This window comes from Synchiropus splendidus, chromosome 16 (assembly GCF_027744825.2).
Source record: "Synchiropus splendidus isolate RoL2022-P1 chromosome 16, RoL_Sspl_1.0, whole genome shotgun sequence".
NCBI lineage: Eukaryota > Metazoa > Chordata > Actinopteri > Syngnathiformes > Callionymidae > Synchiropus > Synchiropus splendidus.
In genome coordinates, this window is record NC_071349.1 from 14,939,271 (window position 1) to 14,962,798 (window position 23,528).

The 23,528-nt window shown below is 47.4% G+C and overlaps 1 protein-coding gene and 1 long non-coding RNA gene across 12 annotated transcripts in view; one reads left to right on the plus strand and one right to left on the minus strand.

The window, feature by feature from the left end:
• The first annotated feature begins 794 nt into the window (after positions 1-794).
• Positions 795-12,113, plus strand: LOC128746925 (uncharacterized). Its single transcript, XR_008412613.1, has 3 exons — positions 795-884; positions 3,413-3,483; positions 7,263-12,113. It is a non-coding gene; the product is annotated as an uncharacterized LOC128746925 (long non-coding RNA).
• Positions 5,182-23,528, minus strand: part of esrrb (estrogen-related receptor beta) — a 62,093-nt gene continuing 43,746 nt past the window's right edge. For 8 of the 11 annotated variants that reach the window (XM_053844263.1, XM_053844266.1, XM_053844258.1 and 5 more), the window contains 2 exons: positions 10,489-10,758; positions 5,182-8,477 (listed from right to left, as the gene is read on the minus strand). In XM_053844263.1, the coding sequence (XP_053700238.1) occupies positions 8,233-8,477; positions 10,489-10,758 (515 nt within the window). In that variant the 3' untranslated portion in view covers positions 5,182-8,232. The remainder of the gene's footprint in view (positions 8,478-10,488; positions 10,759-23,528) is intronic. The other 3 variants (XM_053844268.1, XM_053844267.1, XM_053844257.1) reach the window with 1 other exon arrangement.

A 23,528-nucleotide genomic window follows, 5' to 3' on the forward strand; every position in this document is an offset into this window, starting at 1 on the left:
ACTTGTTTCTTTGTTCGTTTTTACTGTTCATGTTTTTTTTTTTTTCATATCAGCTCTGTTCTTTGTACAGAAATAACCTTGTTTTTATTCATTTTCTTTGTCATGGAAATACATTTGAGTTTGTCTTTGATTTTTATTGTAGACCAGATTGAATATTAATATTATAATTACGGGTTGAACCCGTTTAAAAAAAAGCTAGTTAACTACAACTTTTATAATTAATCCATAGCAATATATCACATTTTAATGTTTGATTCAGGAATCAATTTCATTTAGGTTGACTCTGTAAACTCGGACATCATGGTAGTGGAAGTGGAGGAAGTGACATTTTGTTTTTTAGTCTCATCTTCATGACGTTTTGGTGCATAACATGGATTTTATCCTTCTGAAAAAAAGGTTTTTATTCTATTTTGTAATTCGGGTCGATGAATTATTTTGCTTCATAATTTATTATCCTAAATTCCTTCCTTCTAATATCACTGTTATATAATTATATTAAACGAACACTTGAATCGAGAATGATTCGTTTTTAATATGTATTTTGGTTGAACAAGAAATATGGCGGTGTTTTATATTTAATATACATGAAACATTTGCCAGGAAATCGGACCTGAAACCAAAGGGAGCAGAGCATCTTGACGCGATCTACTGTATTGAGGCATTTTTAAACTCATTCATCTTGTGTTGTCGCTCCACCGCGAGCGCCGTCCGTCCTGCTGCAGTTCAACAGGTGGCCCACAGATGGAGCTCTTCTCATTAGAATGCGGACGAGTGTCCTCGAGTAACTTCCGTCCTTCCATCATCCGCAGAGCGGAGAAACGCTCGCGCTGCAGCTGAGTTTAACACAACGCTCACACACACAGAGAGAGAAACTCCTGTTTTGAGTGAGTAAAACAAGCGTTTGTGTGACGCGGGGGTTTCTAATGGCCGCGCGTGTGTGTCGGTGCTGCGTGTCTGAGGAGTTGTGCGTGTGAAACGTGTTTGTGCGAGTTGACAGCGCAAACACTGTGTTTGTTTGTGGACGTTTGTTTATAATTGAAAGTGTGGCTACAAGTGTGTGGCTTGTGTAGCTGTACTTGTGGGGACCAGTTCTTGGAAACACCCCACTAGTTTCGGCCTCAAACTGAGGATTAAACCTCCAAAATAACTGTCATTACAGTGAGCTTTAGCATCTCGGTTAGTTTTTCTAGCCGAGCAAATCATGGGAGTCAATGGAAGGTCCCCGCAAAGACGGCAGTACAAATGTGTGTGTACGACAAAAACAAACACCTTTGTGTTTGCGTGTTTGTCTTCTATTTTCTGGATACACAGTTGGTTTTTACTGTATGTATTTCTGTGTTGCTCACTGTGACGTGTCCCTGCGTGTAGTTGTTTTTGTTCATCGATTTCTCCCTTGTACTTGTGCTTGTGTTCATGTGTGTGTTTTTGAAAATTACACTGGAATTTTTTCTGGATATCTCTGACTTGTCGTCATGTGACACACATTTAATGTTGCGCGTACAACTTACCCCCTGCATTTCATCGCTCTGCCACATTTGTGCGACTCATTCTTCATCGCATTGAAACCCCAAAGTCGTTTGCGAAGCGATTTTCTCTCGATCTTTATTCATCGCGGCGACAAGACGGACATGAGTTCAACTCCCACCGATGTTTACGAGTGCCTCTCGCTGTCCGGCTCCGGATCCTTGACCAGGTGGGTAATTTACAGCACTTGTGAGTCAGGTGCAAAGCAAGCTGTAAATAAACATGAGAGCCTCCATTTCATTTTGGGACGTCCCTCTCGGATGATGTCCCCGCGCCGGCGCATCTGTATATCACCCGCCGACGAGCGACACGCTGCAGTCCATTTGCTAATTTCAATATGGTGTCCGTCTGTGTGGGTATGGCCTCGGGCACTGTAGCGAACCCCCTCGTACCCTCCTGACCCCCCCTCACACACACACTCTCCCCCTTCTCTCCCTGGTGTCCCTTTAACCTTGCACTCCATCACAAACAGACCCCACACATATTGACTTTTTTTAAAGGGCCGACACACACACACACATCTGCCTCCAACACAAACTTGGTTTTGTGTCGCGTGAAAAGCGTGTCTTGCTGTGTCGTGGTGAGAAGGTATCGGAGATGAGTTTCTCATCATGAAGTGAGTGGGATTTTGAAGCTCTCAGTTCTGGTTGGTCAGAAGCGGAGTCGGCTTTAAAAGAAAATATCAACTTTCAGCAGGAAGAGTCGGGGTTGTGTGGCTCACTACTGCCACTCAGGCGATGAGGTGAAGTGCTGTCGGCCACTTCAGACGCCCCAGGAACTGAATCTTTGCCTGGATGATGTGATGCCTCCAAACCTGGAGAGTCAAAAGTTGGGATGAAATTGCTCTTACCTTCGAGGCTCATTTGTAGAGAGTGTGCTTGTGTGTGTGTGTGTTGAGAGCGCTCCATCAGAGGGAACCCTCAGGGGGCCGGACCTGGTCTCCAGCTGAAAGACTCAGGGGCCTCCTCCATTATGGCAAACAAGTGCATTCGCTTTAAGGCCAGTGGAGATTTCTAACCTTTGCCTGACACGCAGAAAAGGTCACCCCCTCAGCCCCCCTCCCTCTGGAGTCTGACCACTTCCTCCCCCGCTGGAAGCCCCACATTGTTAGGCTGTGGTGAAATGTTGGGTCGCCATGAAGGAATATTGAGACTTTCGCCGCTGCTCTGTCCCTCCACCATCAGACCCACCTGCTGTCCTGCCTCTGTCGCCCCCCCATGGCCGGACCCTCTTGGCCCTGTCGGCTTTTGCTAGTGGTCGTCTTGGTGTCCCCCTCCTTTCCTTCAGACCCTCCCGTCCAGCCAGGACCTCGACCCTGCAGAGCTCCTGATCCGCTTCCCAGTCGAAACTCTTCACATCACTTTCATTGAATTATTAAAAAATGACTTCAGACATAGACCAACACTTTTGACATCAGACCTCCACAGCTGCTCCCCCGTAATAACAATAGCATTAAAGGTCTGTGAGGTGAACACACACACGTGCGGTTTTTCTCAGGCTGACGGACGCGGTCCGGCGTATCAGCTCCTCTTATCTGCCTTCATTATTTCCAAAGCGTGGTTAAAGTGGAAAAGCCCATAAGAACGTGAGGCTACATGGCAGAGGCAATAAAGCTGTGAGGAGAAGACCCCCCCCCCGACCCACACGCTGCTCCCCCCCGACTGTCCCCCGCTACAGTGTTTTTCTCTGCAGAGGAAGATACATTTGGCCGATAGTTGAAATATTTCGGCTCCCACACACTTTCATATCTGTGAGTGATAAAGATGCAGGAGAACAAATAAATCTGGGATGAAGGAACAAAAGCTTTCACGTGCGCCTTTATCTCTCTCTCTCTGTGTACAGTATCAACTGTTTATTTCTTCCTCTCTTGCTCCATTTGTGTTCCTAGGTGTCCAGCAGCGGCAGGTGAAGGTGGTTTTCAGCTCCGGTGTTGTGTGTCTGTGCGACAGAGAAGCGAAGGTAGGCCATTCCCAGAACCGCACTAGATAGCATCACTGAGCTAATGGCTACGGCGAAGAAACACAATTCATGACTCGCACTAGTCTAGTCTGTAAAGACGAACTAAAATTCTGAAGATTTGAACTCATCCGATGAAAGTTCATCGTCTTATTCCCTCAAAGCGGTGGCAGCTACCTAGGGCGAGGGGCAGGCTACTGCAGATTCTTCCAGGTAAATCTGGAGTGAGTTGTAGGTCATTGAACCAGAAACCCTTCGGAGGTTCCATATATCGGAGGCTCCAGCGCGAGTGCGACCAGAGCTGCTGGACAGACGTGACGTCATGTGGTTGTTAAACTCCTCTCATGGATCAGTAAACCGCCGGTTGGCTGCGCCTCAATTTCACAAATGTAGCAATAAAACTGGAACAATAAAAACAAAACGGAATGAATCACATAAAAAAGGACTGGAAAACTATCTCAGAAACTGTGATTGGTCAGTGCCGAGTCTTCGTGAGGTCAGAGTTGGAGTCGAGCGAAACTTCTCACCCCTGGTCCCACTGCCCTCAGTGCAGATGTGTGGGTGAGTTAGACATGCAGGTCCTATGGGAGGATGCCCGGGCCCCCCTGGAGAACAGGTCTGATGAAGAGGACGCCAGGTGGGTCGGCTGACGGTGGCTCTCGAAGATCGCCCACCAAAACGTCCACCCTCCAAAGTATCTTTTTAATTTTCGATTTGTCGTGTTTTTATTCGGAGGATTAATTAGCGAGCGGGACTTTATTTCCAACGCGGAAATTGGCTCTTGTAATTACGCAGAGAGGGGAATACTTGAACTCCCTGGAATATCAGCTTCCTGACTGGATGGAGGCGCAACCCCCCCACCTCCCCACCTCTTCCTCACCCTCCCTCCACCCTCGCCCACCGTGTCTGTCTGCCTGTTTCCTGTGACGGATCCATTTTCAACGGCTTCTGCTGCTGCTGCGAGGAAGGGGATGGTCACGTGACCTCCTGCTCAACCGCTCAGCCCTGCTCCGCCGTGGACCGGCGGCTCCTCTGATCACATGACGCCATGTCCTGGTGGTTTCACTGTAACTGGACCTTTGAGCCACCACCACATCATCGGGGGCTTAAGAGGAATTATTTTGACTTCAGAGCAACAAAACCTCTCCTCGACCTTTGCCCCGATTTCTAAGATGATCACTGCTGTGACCTCTGTTTTCTTGGGCGTAAAGATACATCCATACGTCCTCATAGGCATGTTGGCGACGTTTTTCTCTATGGAGTCTTTTTTTTATGGGAGTATTTGTTCTGTATTTCTGCTTTTGTTTTCCATTGATTTTGGAAAGGTGGTTTACCCTTTCTCCTGTAGTCAGCTGCAAGGAAGATAGCAACACTGAGCTAATGGCTACAGTGTAGAAACACAATTCATGACTCGCACTAGATGCGCATCAGATGAAAGTTTATTGTCTTATTCCCGCAAAGCAGTGGTAACACAATGAAGATACGTTTAAAAAAAAAATTAAATAAATAATTTAACTAAAAATGTTTATGTAGTTTGCAGGAAAAATAATGTTTTTTTAAAGAAAACATGGGAAAACGTAATTACATTTTGTTGGAATTGGTACAGTAATTTATCGTCTGGATCCATGGATTTTCTAAAGAATTTTTCACCCTCTTGTCTCGCCTCACTTTCTTTTAACAGTTCGAATGAGGGCTGGAGCACGACTGGCGTCTTTTGTTTCTGATTATTCATTTTATTTTGTAATTTATTTTGTAAACCAGAGCCTCTGTTTAATAGCACAATAATAACAGTACGACACAGACATGCTAATGTAGCATGGCGTCAGATTGAAAAATTATTTCTATTCCAGATTCTCTGTTTGACTGTCGTGGTGGTTGAATCTGTCTCTTCTATGTAGTGCTTGCTGAATAACCACATGCATTGGCACCATTCGGCTAACTTTCCTTCGTACGCTCAAACATGAAGCAAGAAGACAAAGCATAAAAGCAGAGTTCGGGGAATATTTAATTCATTGATCCCTTGCCTTTTTGAAAATCAAAACGTAAAATTTACACAGATATTGGTGATTCAACGATCAGATATCAATGTACACCATCGCAAATGATATATGTCACAGCGTAAATATTCAGAAGAAACACAGAAGCCGGGAATCGTTCCACGTCCGACTCCGTTAAAAATACAATACCCGCTTCTTTAGCCAGCAAAAATGGTCGACGTGAAGCATGCGTTACCTTTACAAACAGACGGAAGAATGAAAGGATTACAAATGTTTTGGCAGGAGTGAGAGGGAGTGAGACGTCGCCGTCGTAAAACATGGCTCAGGTTTGTAGAGAGCGAAAGTGTCGAATCGATCATGAGGTAGTAGTCAGCAGGGCGCTGCTTACTTCTTACTTCAGTGGTAGTTCGGCAAAGCTACCGTCATGGCGCTCATATATTTACACACTTCAGGTCGTCATGTAAGACTCGTGAAATACACAATGGAAAACAAGCAACACAAGGTAGAAGACGTCTGGTAATGATAGATACACAATTTAGAGAGGACTACCCTTCAGTTTCGTACAACATGGTCCCGTCCTGGACAGTCGATCAATGCAAATGCATGGTCAAAATGGTGCGACGGGAGTTCTCTCAAAGCACAAATGACGTAGTCAGTGGAGCAGCAGGTGAGAGGGGGGCCTTACTGACCTGCCGCCGCTAGGTAGGCGACTCATATTCAACGGTTGCTAGTGTTGAGTCGAGTTTTAAATAACCACTTTTCTCTCAGAGTTTGCATCGCACTCCTCGCTTCATGTTTCTGACCTCCTGAGGGTAGTGGATGGGCATTTGTATTGGGGGGTGGGGTGTCTTGTTCATGCCATCCACAGAGCTGGGCAGAGACTTAAGGACAGGTGGTCTAGCTTCCCTGGACTGGCCGCACGGGCCACTGATAGTTCAGCGGCACCTTGTACCAACGTGCTCTAATGTCGCTGACACTCGTGCCTCCACTCGTGCCTCCACTCGCAGTAGCCGCTGGGGTCGTGTGTGACCCTTCTCTGCCCGCCACGGTGTCAACACGATGCCAAAGAGAAGCCTGCCACGTGTTGACTTCTGCAGGCACAACAACTGGCTAAAAATACAGGCGGCACTAGGTGCCAACAGTCTGCACCTGCCGTTTACCTTGGTTCGGTCGGCACTCTCTGAGTGTGGCTATTTAAAGGCGGTAGGTGTCTAAAATAGTGAGAGCAGATGCCGGGCACCTTGGGAGTGCTATGACTTCATGCTGGCTTAAAAGATGACAGAAATAGAGCGCTCGAGATATTGGCTTGTGATTGTTTGGAACATGGAATCTATTGGACTGGTGCCTCTCCGCATAAATCCTCCAGAGGGACTAGACTGGACCCCTGCCGAAGGATCGCCTTTCACCAAGACCACACGAGGACATGGAGCTTCAACGGCGAGATCAAGTCAGTCGGTGAAATTAACTTTCTTCAGGTCAAGCCAGCTTTTTAGCATGGCACAGCTGAGCTACTACAGCATCTGTCCCAGCCACACCGCTAGTCTCACTAGCCCTGCCAAGGTCCATTAGACCCTTTGGGACGATGTCTTTCGCCTCAGCCACACGGAGGCGTGAGGATCGGCAACAGCCATGACTCCTCACCACATCATAATGGAACTGGCACTTAGCCTTCCTTATTTAACTTCGTAAAGGTGAATGTTCCTTCACATGTATCAGATGCACCTTCTGGCTAAAGCAACCAAATTTGTGGGTGAATGGTACATTTTCCCTCTCATATATTTTCAGGTTAGTGGACGTCCTACTTCTGACCAGTGAGTGATGCATGTGAGAGTGGTAGCCCTGGTCATATATTCTCCTGCTACACCCTTCACAACCGCTTCTACCATGTCGGGTAAGCTCCTCCAGGCCACACCATACCCTCAACAGGGAGAAAAACATGAGCTGTGTTTGGCATGTTACCAGTACCACGGAGGTCGTATGCCAGACGTCACTGTTACACCGCCTTTGCGGAACCACAGCGCAACAAACTGGCCACACGCTTTGTGGATTTCGTTCAGCGGATTGCTCTTTCGCCCGACCATGTTGCTTCCAAAAATGCAGCAGATGACTTTGGTGGCAGTTCACGAAGCCTTGTTGGACAAAAACAGCGGTGACAGGTGAACCAGCAACAGCAGCAGTGAGACGCCATGAACGACAGAGGCGCTGCCGGACGGCCTCCCTTTATTGCTGAGTTACTACAGTATAAGACGACAGACTATTGCAACGTTTGGTTAAACAGAGTACCAGCGAGCCTTCCTGTCCGGGTCACGGCGTCCTGCCATGGAGAGGTATATCCAGGGACATTAAAACTGGTAAGAGTTCACATTTACATTTTTTTAGAAGAGAAAATGGCCACCAAGTTCACGTACACTCAGTCCTCCGATAATAAATATATACACGTCCCGCTCAAGTCCGGGTCACACAGCAGTGAGGCTCTGCTGCCTCCAGAAGTGGCAACTACTCATTCGGAAGCAGCGGAGGGACAGCTTAACAAAAGAAAAAGTACTGTACATAATATTTCTTATATATTTTAAATTAATCTGCATCATCTTATATTTATACTAATGACCGCGTTTGCATCAATTTCTTTTTTTTTTTTTTTCTTTCGGCCGAACCCAGGAGGAGGAAAGGTGAGTCCCGTCTCTCACAGTCACCAGTGGTCTTGCAGTCCCGGTTCAGTCCCAGTCCTAGAGGAGTCCGTCAGGATGTCCCAGGATCAGACTTTGGCCTCCAGCATCTCCAGGAACAGTTTGTGCATGGGCACTTTTCCCTGCACCTTGATGCTGTAAAAGTGCTGCACGGCCTTGGTGGCGGTCTGCCGGAGCAGCGGCAGCGTCATGAGGAGCTTGCCCGCCCGCCGAGGGTCCTCCTGGTGCTGGCTGCTCTCGTAGTCCTGCAGAGCCTCGTGGAGGGCGTCCTGAAGCTTCTGGACGGCCTCCATGTCCTCTATGTGCATGGAGTCTGGCAGGGGAGCAGCACAGGAACACTTCAGTCAAGGGTTTAGATTTTTTTTCTCAGATAGCCATTTTCCCACCGGCACCTTCTCCTACTCTCATTGTTTTCATTTAGATTTTCTCCACTTAGTTCATGTTTCTCCTGAGGTAACTATCTACTTTTTTAATAGTGTTTCAACATTGGTTGTTCTTCAGCGCCCCCTTCGTCCTCTGAAGGACAAACTGCGACCAAATCAAAAAACAAAGGTCTCCATTAGAGAATTGGACGTCATGGTTGTGATAAATGCAGAGGGGATAAAATAAACATCTGCCATCAGGTTTTGTAGCATAACAGAGAGAGCAGAAGTTCCAGGTCCTTTGTTCCTGCTTCACTCTCTCTTCAGACTCGCCTCTGGTCTTCCACGCTCTGATAACACTTCCCTCCAGCAGGGCCGCCCCTGCGCTCCCCCTGTACATGGTGCTTCAGAACCCCCCTCTAATTTCCCTCCGTTCGCCTGGCGGGACCGTGTGAGGTCGCACTTCTCTCACCACTTACTCGGGCGTCGTGTCATTGGCTGTGTGGCTACATTCACCTTGGCGCCGCATATTTTACCGTGCGGGACGATAAAAAGGCAAAACAGATTTGAGACTTCGCCCCAAATTCATTGACTGGAACGACTGTATTCCCAGGACCTTGAGACATTTCTCACCCTGACGCTTTTCAAATCCGCAGCGGTGAAGTGAAGTAGGTCGTTTGGTGGAGTGAGCTCCATTTTTTTCTTTTTAACAGACCTGCTGCATTTGGGACTCTGACCGCCCCCTTCAGGTTAAACGGAATAAGCGTTATCATATACAAAAGCTAGTTTATATAATGCCCAGCTTATGTGTCTTATTGTTTTATATCGTAGTTTCAAACACTCAAATTCATTTCTAATTCCTATTAAAATTAAGGTGAGGAGGTGGGAGTACTCGGAGTAGATCCCAGACGACGTGGTGCCCATGAGCAAGACTGAAGTTTGTGAAAATGGTGGCAGCAGCACTGTGTCCCATATACATTTCAGAGGTTTTGCTTGGATAAAAAAAGCGTAAACGCTCGTACTCAGCGAGTCAGACATAAAAACAACTTTGAAGAAACAATTTCTCTGCAATCCATCAAGCAGCTCACGTCGATCCGATTGATAAACTGCTAATTACAAAATCAATGGCCATGAATTTTCAGAGCTGTCAGACAGGGGAGCTCCCAGGAGGGACATCCAGCCCAGACCTGGTGGGAGCGTCGCGCACACCTCCCCCCCGCCGCCCGAGCTCCATTGTCTGACAGCAAAGCTCCGGCATCAGCATTTTCATTTTTCCGCGCAGGACAAAACAAGGCGGCGCGGGCCGGTGACCGGGGCGAGCATTGATCAGAGCGCGGACGGGACCTGCCTCCTCAAAAGGAGCCTGTCAATAGCAGCGTGCCGGCTGCACATTGGAACAAACGAGGGCCATCACTCGCCCCAACTCATTCCATTCCACTTAACACATTTTATTGACAGCCCCCTTGCTCCTAATGAAATGCTAAATTTATCTCCCGTGGCTGCTGCGCGCCCGCCGGCTACTGTTATGGAGATAGAGGCAGCGCCGGGGAGAAATACCACAACATGGATGGAGTTCAATTAAAAAGAGCTCCCTCTCCCACTCTGCCCTTATCGTCCCTCCATCTCTCCATCTCGGGCTCCAAACTAAAGGTTACTGCCGGGAAAGTGAGAAATGTCATTTCTCTTAGACTATAACCATGACGCCGACACAGTTCCACTCCCAAAAAGTTGCATTCGCAGCTCGAGAAACTGCCGCACAAATGTCCTGCAGCGCTTTCCCTGTTGAGATGCGATTACCCGCGTAGAGTTTCGCAAAAACTGTCGGCTCAAATTCAGCAATCTGGTTTTGTTGCCACTGTATCTACAAAAGTGAAACGTGACGGAGAGAAAGTGTTGGGACTCTGCCGTCACCTTACTTCCTGGTCAAGGTCACATGGCACGGTAAGCTCGGCGTTCAGGTACCTGAGTTGGCGAGCGCGATGGCCTTCAGGGTGACAAACTCCTCCTTCTCCACTTTCAGCTTCTTGTACTTCCGGACCAGCTGCAGGATGGAGACGTAGAGGTCCAGCAGGCCGGTTAGCCTGGAGTGCTCCTCGTCCATGATGTAGTCCTCAGCATAGACCAGTTCGTCCTCGTAGGGCAGCGAGCGGAACACGATGCTGAGGATGAGGATCTCCATCCAGGCGCTCTGCAGTAGACTCATCTGGTCCCCCAGAGACAGAGTGGAGAAGCCTGCCACAAGAAAGACACGTCAAAAGCCTGGCAAGGAGACTCCACCACTACTGACACCCAAAGAAAGGTGATGGAAAAACTGCATAAAAGGTGGACGATAATACCAGAGAGCAGCTCAGTCTGTAAGACCATGAGGTCCAGCACGATAGCTTGTTTTAGAGGCAGAGAAAACAGTAGCTGGACTAAGTGTGAGGGGTCAGAAGGAACCTCAGTGAGTACGGGCTGCTGGGCCGGGGCACTTTTAGCTGGTCAGTTTGAGCTTCCATGTTCTGCAAGCTGTGACCTGTTTGGTTGACCTTGACTCAAAGGCTGGCATGAATTTTCTGGACAGAGTTGGACCTCAGAAAAAGGTCAAGACCAAGTCCAAGGCCAAACTGAGTACACAACACAGCAGCATTTGGCTGTTTCGAACACACTGCTAATAGAATATCTTGTCATTTTAACAACGATAACTCTAATATTGGAAAAAAAACGGAGAGCTGAAATGTTGCTTTCAAAAACAACATTGAATTCACATATGGGATTTAAAAATGTATCCTGTTGGAACGAGACAAGACCAAGACTTCAAAATGTGGTCTTGGTCTCGGAAGTAAAGGGGAGCTCAGTCTCCACCAGTTCTGAAACCGCTGTGTGAGGCTCATGTGGTGCAGGGTCCAAAAGTAGTTCACTGCTCCAGCATCTCTTTTATTTCTCCTTCAAGATCTTTATGTTGAAAACAGAAGATTGAATCTCATAAAAGTTTGGCTCCTCATCACCATTTCCCAGATACTAGCGCTCAATAAAATAAGAGGGTCCCCCTCCTCCTCTCCCCACAGGCGTCCTGTCTTCCCCGACCCCCCTGATGCTTTCACCAGTTTGTTGCGTGCAGGCGGGTATGTGACTATGAGGCTCGGCCACGCCCCGGCTCCATATCGCCAGGCTCCATCTGGCGCACCCGAACACGGCCAGGAAAAGGCGGCCGCGACGAGGAAGTAAAAGTCGGGGGAGAGAACTCGGTGTTCAGTTTCTCTTATCGTGGCGATGAGCAGCGGCGGGGACGGGCCGCAGGATACATTAATTAAGAGATTGGGATCAGAATGTGAGGGGCTCTTACGTTTTGAAGGAGAATCAATAGTCGGTGGGATGGAGTGGTCAGAAGAGCCCGAATTAGACTCGACAAAAAGTGCCAAAAGCACTCAAAACTATTATCAGCTGAGGCCATTACAGGGGCCCAGACGGCACGTTCCAATCTCCTTGTTGTGTAATTTCCTTGTCTGCATACGTGGCCATTAAGCTGGACAGAATTTGGACCGGCCCGACTTGACATGCGAGCGTGGACGCGGCGTTGATTGCTGCGTCAGGTTTGGCATCGCAATCACAAGAAAAAAGGCTCTGTCTCGCCTTTTAATGCCAAGGAGGAGCGAAGCGGAACTAAAGCGCGGCTCCCGATGTGACAGCGCGTGTGAAGGCCGTGTTCAGGGCTTGTTGGAGAGGCTTTAGACTCGCTGTGATCCAGCCGACACCTCTCAGCCGTACACACACACCAGCAGCCTACAATTACCTTTGACGCTAAAAGTCCTTGAATTTAATCCACTGTTGTGAGATGGAGAGGTGGTGTTTTTCCCGCCGCGCCATCCTCTCTTCAGGGCCGAAATTATCGCTCCAAATGGGATCTCGTGTCGTTGCCTCTCCGTTTTCCACTCAATTTAATCGAGTAATGAAGTGACTTCCCGACTCCGCAGGTCACTCGGCGCTCCGGCCGCCGCGCTCTGAAGGTGGCCCGGTTAAGTGCCGTCGGAGTGGGTGATTTCCTCTAATGAAATATCAATATTTACATCTTCACTTCCAGCCCACTGCCTTGGGGTGTTCGACCAAACATGACACCATATTGACCAAATCCCAGGCCCGTCTGTGGACTTTCCACTTCGCCGCGGATTCGTTTAAAAGCGCTGAGTTTTTCTGACACATTAATTTAGAGGATTTTCCTTTTGTGGCCAGTGAATCTTGCACATGGCTCCAACAGAAAAGTTCAGACGTGTCAAAGTTTCTCTAAAATGCTGCATAAAACACAATGTATTCATATACGTATATCTAGAATCTTGGCATGTTGCCTTGGAAATAAGTTTTTCTAAACGTTAAAACAATACACAAACTAGACAAATACAGGTCAGATATAACACTGAAAACGTCTTGTGTGCCATGACTCTACCTCCACTGGTCAAGTTCATCTCCACACCTGGTCACTCTGAGAAGCCTGTTCTACCTGCTGCTGCTGTCACTATACTTCAGTTTGAATGGGCCTGTTTGCTGACCCACCTCCTGCACCGGGCCAACCAGAACCTGAACAGCACATTAACTATTTGAAGACTTCTGCTCAGCTACCTACTGCCCTCTAGTGACCTCATTTGGTTCCTTCTCTTTTGACCCTTGAAGAATCTCAAAGTTGCACTGTTTTGCTGCAGATAAATATTAATCTGAGAATGAATAACTCAACTTTTATTGAGCTGTGAGTCAGGTGGAACCCCTAATATAGGTAACTTAGGTGCCACAGGTTGAGATCGACTAACTAAGCTAAAATTTTAGCTGTTTTGAGCTGTTTTTCCTCAACCAGGAAAAACTTATTGTACAGTGGTACCTCGGTTCTCGACCACAATCCGTTCCAGACGGCTGTTCGAGAAGCGATTTGTCCAAAATCTGAATGGATTTTTCCCATTACAATGAAAGGGAAAAGAACTAATGCGTTCCAAGCCTTAAAATAGTCTTTTGTAGGAGTGAATGTAGAGTGTCTGCTGCTGGTGCGCTGTTCCTCTATGTGTGTGGCCGCTGCATGTGGGAGGGGTTGCCGAGTGAGTGACGTCTCTCCAGAAGTGAAGAGGTGCCCGGTGCGTGTCCAGCTCTGAATGTGCGCTTCTGTGCAGTTTGGCTGTGACAAAGTCATAAACCAAGTCACGCTCTGTCCCAGACTGGCCTCATCCCTGTCCCAGCTCCAGCCCACAACAGGACATCAAACCCTGGAGTGGAGGTGTGGAGAGCGAGCGCCTCCCCTGTGACACTCTACCACGGTCCAGTGTGGAGACAGGGAAGGTTTTACACCTCAATATGAAGAAGAAACAGTCAGTAAATGGAGCTAACGGGACACGTCTGCATACAGAGGCTTCGTTATACACAATAACAAAGCGCGTCGTGGGTCAGATGATCGGTCCGGTGTTTTTTCCGGCTTTTTTCGGGGGTGTTCAAGTTCTGGATTTTCATTCAAAATCAGAAGCAAAGAAATCTCGAAATTTTCGTTCAAACTCCGATTTGTTCGAAGTCTGGGACGTTTGAAACCCGAGGTTCCACTGTATTTCATTAATGTATTTGTCAACAAAAGAACATACAAATCAACACAGTGAAATTGAATGATGTCCCTGATTTTTTAAATGTAACCACTAGCGCACTGATGCTAGCTTGCTAAATAACATTGTAGCTGTCCTCCAGACAAAAAAAAAAAAAAAAAAGTCGTAAACGGCAGGTTTTATTAGCCGCTGAAAAGCTCACGCAGCCGTCATGTGTTCCTGTCGCACTTAAGATTCCTCTTCCACTATTCTCGGACTAGCTTGACTCTGCAGGCCGAGGCGGACAAAAACAACAGCAGCCACCCCCCTCTCCCCCCTCACCCCTCTCCCCCCCGCAGACCTGCAGACGGCAGCTTCAAACCTCTGGTGGAGATTAATCAGAGCAGCGTTTCATCTGCCGGCGCGCGGCACTGTCCAAAATGAAATGCTGTGGATTTCTGTTGAGCCGGAGTTCATATTCTATTAATTTATTATTGTTTCCCTCTCCCCGAGGGCCATTAGCGCGGGTAATAAAAAGAGATGTAATTACGAGGCACGGTGGCCCCCTCCAGCTGCAGCCCCCTCATAACTCACCCTCAATCAGACAACAGAGCAGACAGAGCGAGGAGGGAGAGGGATGCAGAAGAAGAGAGAGGAGGAGATATCGGGAGGAGAGGAGGCCGATAAGAGGGAGTGAGCAAAGAGCCGGAGCAGAGAAGGAGATAGGAAGAGGGAGGACGGTAATTCAGAGCGGGCGGGGGCTGATCTATCACGGCTATCAGAAGGACAAGCGGACCCTGAAGACCGCTGCCCAGCGGCAGTCTCACCTCGGCCCAGCCAAGTGCTCCCTGGGCTCTAAACCGGCCATAACTGGACCCCAGAGGTTCAGCGCATCTCTCTTTCTGGCGCTGACAGAAGCTGATTCTACAGGCCAAGAACACGTTCTTTCATCTAAGCGGATGTATGTTTCACCCAAAAAAATAAAAATAAAATATGCAGTGAATTTACATGTGAAAATGTATTTTAAATCTGCATAAGAAAAAGGTTCAGAACATGATGTATAAAATGAGTGATTCAAAATTTGAGTTATGTGAAGACAAAAACTGAGACAAATCTACATGATACACTTTCACATCAATTGGAAATAAAGTTCAAAAGCCTCCCATTTAAAAAAGTTGTGTCCAAGTGTCTAGTCACGTTGTCATTGGTTCTAACCAATGTCTGCTTCCACGTTCGGGTTGTTATGCTACTGTTGAGAGCATTACAGCGCCATCCACAGGCTTTTTTGAAAAGCTGGAGACTCATGCACATAGAATATGCTTCTGTGTGCGACCAGATATTGACACCACCTTCCCCAAACCAATGAAATGGCATTGAAACCATGATATGAACACAGCCAGTGGCTTCCTCTGAAGGAATCATCGGGGACAAGACTCCCAGGAGCAAGCCAGCGTGCATCGTTGTGTCCGGGTTTGACTCCCGGTCAATTCACAGGAGGACACAATCGATAGCTGCTGGGTAATAAATTGCTGTGCTGACATAAATAAAGCTCAGCCTGATGACACTGACGCTGCTTTCACACAAAAGGGGGGAAAAAAAGGGGGGGAATGAGTGACAATAATCCAGTTTTTCCCGGCGCCGCTGTTATCTGCTCAGCCATTAGGTCCTGGTAAGTAGCTGGAGAATAGGTGACGTGACCGACAGTGTGTGAAGGCTATATGGTCCGGGAGCGTTAAATACAGTAATCCCCTTGTTTCAGTCGCCACCCTCTGACCTCCTGACCCCGCCGTGCAAGGCTTGAGCCCTCCCCAGGGTCCCACTGCCCATTCAGCCGCGCTCCATATCTGGGTTCAGCACCAGACTGGGACGAATCCTCTTTTAATCACGGCCATAATTACACACCATTTATCTGCGCTGCCATCAAGAAGCATTGCTTAATGAGGGATAACGTTCGGCTGATGGCTCCTTAAAGGCGCACTCTGAAAGAATATCTGGGCTGGAGAGTCAGGCCTCCACTGGAGAGGCACCGGATCTGACTTCACCCAGCGGCCAGTTGTGTTTTCCAACGCTCTGATGTCTTCGTTCTGCTGCCCAGTGGTGCGTTCAGGGGCAGTTGCAAATAGTGGCGACCACGCGCCTCATGACCCAGATTCATCGAACACAGCGCCACCTACAGGTGACATGGCACTGAGGCTCGCATCATGGCCACAGATTCATATATATATTTTAAATTACAACTCTTATTAATATGTTTTTGCCACTACAACTATTATGTTTTAACACAGTTAGTCCAGTAAAATCAGTTTTACTTTCAGAATATCATGTTAAAATTAGGGATGGGTTTGATTAAAAAAATTTATCTGGTTACAAAGAGAATTTGTGATGAATTAATCTAAATGAATCGCAGTTTAATCGCATAAGAATATTTGCCACAAGAGCCACATTTTTCAACCCAAACCCAAACATACATTTAGACAACAAAATATTGCATCAGTTTGACAATAGCACAGTAGATCACAATGGTGTCTATGTTCAAGTTTTTATATCACCTTATTTAAACTAAAGCTCTTTTCATGTCTTGAAATATTTGTATAAGAATTTCAGTTTTATAAGAATGTCAAGTCCATTCAGAGTAGTGGAAACTCTGGTTATTGTGTAGCGAAAAACATCCCTGAACAAAAGCAAACGGATGCTTGCGATTCAAATATTCAAAAATGTGTTTTTTTGTTGTAATGAATTAATCACAAATAACCTGTTAGAGTCCCACCACTGGTTAAAATATCCAAAACTCTATTTAAGGCTAATATAGAAGACGACCTTTCATTTTCTCCCCACGCTTGGAAGAGGTCTGACTCGGACGGTGCGAGTGTGAAGGCACGTCCCTGCGTGATCCGGACGCTGGGTCTACCTGCTCCCGACTGGAAAACAAAGCCCTGCAGGTCTGGCACTGCCGCAGCTGCCTGTCTGTCACGGAGAGAGAGCCCCACACTCCTCCCGTCTCAATCTCCCTGCTTCTTTTCCCGCTTTCCGACAGCTCTCTAGCCGCGGCGCAAGGCCTCCGCATCCACCTGATTGCTCAATCTATCTTTATCTCCAGCGTTGAAGCCTACGTCAGAGGGTAAATTGAATATACTAAGAGCTGTCTGTTGGTGTCTATATTTAATAAAGTGCTCTGATGAGGTGCTGATTTATTGCCCGGCAGTATTCACACTCTATTACAGGGAGATTACGCTGCTGGAGAGGGATCAGGCCGGCGACACAGTAAGTAGATTTCACAATTTAATGGCAAAGAGAAAACAGGAGCCTGGAGGGGGCCAGAGGAGGGCGGCTGAGCTGACACAAACACGACAACATACAAGAGGCGCCATCTCTATTTAACATCGCCGCCTCCGACGCTAACAAGTAGCGCGCCCTGGGCTTGTCCGTCAGACGCCCGCTGATGAGCTGCAATCCGATAAAGAGCCCATGATGAATGTCAGCGCCGCCGCGTAATGAAAGGAACAATGCAAACGAAGCCATTTCTTTCCATTAGCCTCCAATCGCCGTGGAGCGCGGTTGCGGATTTGGGAGAGGAGCAGGTAATAAATGGACACGTTCATCATCAAGCAACTTAAAATCTGTTTGGCCAAATGACAGACCCAGAGCAGCAAGAGCTAAGTGAGTCAAACGAGGCAAACTACAAAGCAGCACAGAAGGCAGGTCAACAGGATCCGACTGTTTCCGCAGTCGGCCAGCATTCGCTCTCACCCGGAGCCGCTGGTCATTTTGGAGCCTCCAACAAAGAAACTACAACAAAAGACAATAATGGAATGGAGGTTGGCGTGAGTGTACCGTGACGCACCCAGTTACTTACAGTACATAGACATCTGAGAAATACTTAATAATATAAATACTCCGTTTGTGTACAGCGGTACCTCGGTTCTCGAACACAATCCGTTCCAGACGGCCGTTCAAGAAGCGACTTGTTTGAAATCTGAATCGATTTTTCCCATTACAATGAATGGAAAAAGAACTAATGCGTTCCAAGCCTTAAAATAGTCTTTTGTAGGAGTGAATGTAGAGTGTCTGCTGCAGGTGGCTGTTCCTCTATGTGTGTGGCCGCTGCATGTGGGAGGGGTTGCCGAGTGAGTGACGTCTCTCCAGAAGTGAAGAGGTGCCCGGTGCGTGTCCAGCTCTGAATGTGCGCTTCTGTGCAGTTTGGCTGTGACAAAGTCATAAACCAAGTCACGCTCTGTCCCAGACTGGCCTCATCCCTGTCCCAGCTCCAGCCCACAACAGGACATCAAACCCTGGAGTGGAGGTGTGGAGAGCCAGCACCTCCCCTGTGACACTCTACCACGGTCCAGTGTGGAGACAGGAAAGGTTTTACACCTCAATATGAAGAAAAAACAGTCAGTAAATGTAGCTAACGGGACACGTCTGCATACAGTGGGTGTGTTATACACAGAGCAACAGAGCATGTCGTGGGTCAGCTGATCGGACGTTATGTTTTTACGGCTTTTTTCGGGGGCGTTGGAGGTCTGGATTTTCGTTCGAAATCCGAAGCAAAAAAGTGTCAAAATCTTTGTTCGAACTCAAATTTGTTCGAATTCCAGGACGTTCGAAAACCGAGGTACCACTGTACTTGGTTTTGAGCCGCCATGTGTTCATCCACCTCTTGAGGGTGACTTGTCACAAGGGGCTATCCATTAATAATCCTCCATTATTTGGTGTTGTGTGCGGAGAAGTCCAAACGTGTGTCATTAAAGATGGCATGGCCGACCCTTCTGGCCGTTTATTGAAGTATCTTTGGTGAGGCCATGTTTTCATGCAGGTGTGGTGACATCATAGACCCATCACAAATCAAGAGTGGTGTGGAAAGAGACTGCTGATGACATCATGCTACGCTGTTTCACTCTGGGGTTTGTTTAAATAAAACTTCTCAATCATATTTTAAAAGCAGTTTCACTACGCACTACATCAACAAAAAGATGAACTTGGCGAATGTGATGAGGCTTTCATAATTGTAAAAGGAATGAATCAAATGTCATGTTATCTATGATGAAAATGTCACAACGTCAACTGGAAACTAGGCCGATTCACCGCAGGTTCTGTAAGAGGTGATTCAAGTGCAGAAACTGCACTCTCGTAACAGGAAGTAGTCAAGTGTTGCCGGAACAGGAAGGTGATGTTTGTTGCCTGAACAGGAAGTGGCTCTGAAAGAGGAAGAGGCTATTCAAAATAGCAATGTTAAAAAATCAAAAATCAAATGGCGACATCATACAGCAGCAAGGCGAGACATGCTGGGTTGTATTTTGCAGCTGGTCAATTGTGCACTTGTCTTGTGCCCTCTCATCTCTAGTAGTGAGAAGCTTGTGCTTCGCCATGACTCCCCAGTCTCTCTCAGGGTAAACATTAAAAGACAAAGACATTCTCAGGCCAGTGAGGCCAGTAACCCATCCACCTGGCTCATGACTGGTCGAACATACATAAAGGACGCTTCTGAAAAAGCAATAATTTACTTTTGCTTTACGAGTTGTGAGGCGTCCCAGTGCAAAACTGCTGCACGTCAGGGGGGCAGCAGTATGTCAATGTTTGTTTGACACTTTGGCCTTCGGAGAATTCCCTCTTGGAAACAATCTGGACCTGTGCTGTGAGTGAAATCGCCAAACAACCGCTTGTATACGCAGCACGCACAGCAGTTTTGGCATATGATCACATGACATTCCCAGAGTGGGCACCATGGAATGTAGGGTGGCGTGGGGTGGACAGGGGTCACGCTAGCACCCCATTGCTCCAGCGGCAGGCAGAAATGTCAGGGGGTGAACAGGTTCCCGTCTTCTGAAGCCGGCGTCATTCCAAGCTACATGTTCGACGTGAATTGCTGCTTTATGGGATGCACGAGGGGCACAGAGGTGGCCTATGTGTGTCAAAGGTTGTTAGCACCTTAGACGCAACAAGCCATCTGTCAGCATCCCCCCCTGCACTGTTCCTAATGACCGAAGCCCCCCTCGGGCAACAGCCGCGCTCCACTCAGATTGGAAGTGCTATTTGGAGCAGCGGCGCGAGTGTCAGGAAACTTCACAGCGACGGTCGATGCATCAACACAAAAGTGAGGCACTGACAAAAGCTGCAGCGCCGCACAAGCGTTCAGCGTCCGCAGCAATTACACCTGCACCACACAAACGGACTCCAGATAATGACGCTAACTGAGGACTTAACCGCAAGAGTTTCCGAGTGCCTTTTGAAACCCTGACATCTGGACGTCAAGTTATCAGCTCATCTGCCGACCCGCTAATCGATGCGGTCCACCTCATAATGAACCGTTAATCTGTTTTAATTCCTTCGCCCACGGCCTGAAAAATCTATCAGAATGCAATCATCATTTTCCGCCCCTGTTCTTGTCTGGGAGCGTGTGGCGGCAGGAGTATGCGGAGCTGCCCTCGGGTGCTGTCGGTGCACGGGAGTGAGTCGCACTCAACCAGTGAACCGTCTCTGATCAGGTTCAGCCATGTACAACTCAATTATGCAGCCATTTCATGGCCGCGGGACACTGGCTGTCCTAATACAGACGCCACCGATGGGACGGGCGCAGACGGAGCCTCTCACAAAGGCACAAGTGTCTTTATAAAGTTTTCAGCTGGAAACTGTCACAGGATGTGGAGTAAAGGTAAGGAAAGTAGGGCAACGTGGAGGCATTTGTGGAGCGATCTCTGACCGGTGGAACTGTAGAATCGAGGATTGCTTGAAAAAAGTCAATTTTTTGGGGGTGGATTTTCTAAAGTAAGTGGCAAGTCAACATGCTAGATCAGAAAGGCCTCTATCTACTATGGAAGCATACAGATAAGAAAAAAAAACCTGGGCTCTGTCATCTCTGGGTCCATCTGATCACTCAGAAATTCAGAATTAGAGTTTAAAACGCACTGCTGAGACCATGAGTTCAGTGGCGCTGTCGGCGCTGTGGACAGGTCAGTGGTCTACTGGCGTAAAAACGCTTTTCAAAACCAGTTTTGAAAATGGGGTCCAGCATCGAGAGTGAGGAAACATCGGAAACAAGCTGCGTAATATGGAGCGTCTTGATTTATCCACGCTGCTCTCACAATAGACAAGGTGCAGCTCTCCAGCTGGGATCAAGTCCGTGGCCAAAACCAGACTTGCTTCTGTTCACGTTGGACTTTTGAGCCGAACGCACTTGACCTCGAGACAGCGTCTCAAATCTTTTATTCACATTACAGCCCTTGTGCCGCGGCTTATAGTCCAGAAATCACGGTAACTTTGATGTTATTTCAAAGTGGTGGGGGCGCTATGATACAAGCTTAGTCGGGAAAAAGTCTTGCCACAACAAGTCCTCCACCTTGCAAGTCCTCCACCTTGCACGTCCTCACTGGAGAAACTACCCTCTTCACGTCCTCGGACACCTCACCCATGAACCCCATTGGTCGCCTTACTCTTCTCCTTCTTTGTAGTGAGCGCTGCAAGCTCTGGACTGCAGTTGAGACACTGATCTGGACTGAAACACCTGCTTTCCACTTGGTTATACTCTGCTCATCATTCCACCTTCTGCTCTGAGGTGGAAGACATACCTTACTCGTAGAGTAAGCCCTGATCTGTGTCGTCTCGAGTTACCTCCTCACTAGTGCACGAGGCTCAGTCCACCTTTTGTTGACAACAACAAGAAAAGTGACAGCGGTAAATCACTTGCATGAGCATATTTGTGGGTCAGGTTGCATAGTTTTCAAGTGTTTCTGACGCTGACACAAAGCAAGCGCGGTGGTTGCTGCTGTCACCAGCATGTAAGAGGATAGAGTCTCATGGAGACTGCAACAAAGAGGCGTGTTTGGAACCAGGATAGATGGCGGCACATCATGGGACGCTTCCTGTTATCAGCAAGACTTTCCTGCACGATCCTTTACACTGAAATCAGACAGCGGAGAATTTCAAAGAGATTTGCAGTCCCCCTCTCCTCCTGTAGGCACTGCCATTTTCCACCGCTCTATTTTTCCATCGACCTGTTAGTTATGGATTACAGGAGAGGAGAGCGGCGAGCGTGTAGCAGCAGATATCCTGGCCTCCCTGGAGAATATCTAACAATACTTGGCCAATAAATCTGATTGTGATTGTTCAGCAGAAGCCTTCGGCATCAGCTCGCCGGCGCACAATCTGGCTTACGGCCCGGGGTTTTTGGGTTAAATGATCATTATCATCTGGAATGACAAGTACTGGACAAATCCCATTAACATTACAAATCTATCCACTGACGTCCAGGTAATCTGATTAATACGGCGCTGAGGCAGTGAGAGTGAGAGGAGCATGTTATTGAGGAGACGCTCTGCTGCAGGCTACCTGAGAAATTTGAGTGTTTCTGTTCCATGATCGAATCAGGAAGTGGATTCTACCAGCCAGGGATGGAGCGTTTCAGCATTCCAATGGATACAAGGGACCAGATTAGACACAGGCGGTGACAAACACTGTCACAAAGACACTTTAAGAAGCTTGAATTACTTCATATTTGTTTGCTTCAAAGTGTCAATCACAACAACAGAAGCATTTGCATTCTCACCTCACGGTTTGCAGTATTCAAAAATTCACATTTTATACAAAATAAAACAGAAAGTACAACAGTAAAAACTTTTTAGATGTTCTAAACACAATATATTAATTTAAATCTACATTTTAAAAATAAACAGCGATAATCCAGCATTTTATTTATTTATTTTAGCACAAAAACCCCAACCCAAATATATAAATTGAAATAAATATAAATGTAAATTAAATGTATGTACATTGGGAATTATTTCATTTCACCACATATTTCCTGAATGTAAAGTAATTTGTATTATTCCATAGACATATATTCATATTTTTAAAATCTTTTTTCAGGTGCTTTCTGTTTTCAATGCCTTTTCCAGTTAACAGCTTTGTTAATGTTCTTCACATAAAATGGGGAAAAAAAAAGACGACCGTATATACATTCGCAGCGGCATACGGTCATAAGAATTACGTTTTCAGAGTTGCATTTTTGCACGTTATACGTGGAAAAATGTGCGACTGCTGCACTCCTTCATGTTCCATATATGACGTTAACATCACTTATTTCTGAGGTCTTTTTGCTGCAGAAGATTTCAACATGTTTATCTCTTTTTGGGGGGGAATTTTCCATCAGATCTCGACGCTGCTGCATTCTTACAATCCTCCACTTCCACCTCAGCCGAGTGATTTGGGGGTCTGTGATGAAAGTGTGTTACGAGGTCAGATCTGATCTGGTCCTCAATAAGCTTCTTGGTTAAACTCTCAGTCTGCTGACCAGGCAGGCCGCGTCCACCGGGAGGGATCCCGGACAGTTTAGCCGTGTAAGGGATCGGGGCAGAGGCCAGCATCTCTAATCTCCTTAGCATCAGACCTGGACCTGATTAATACGCATCCTTCTGGGAAAGTCGCCTAATGCAGCGAGTGCACCTGTCCCGGGTCAGCCCGGGTCCACTTACCCACCAGCACATT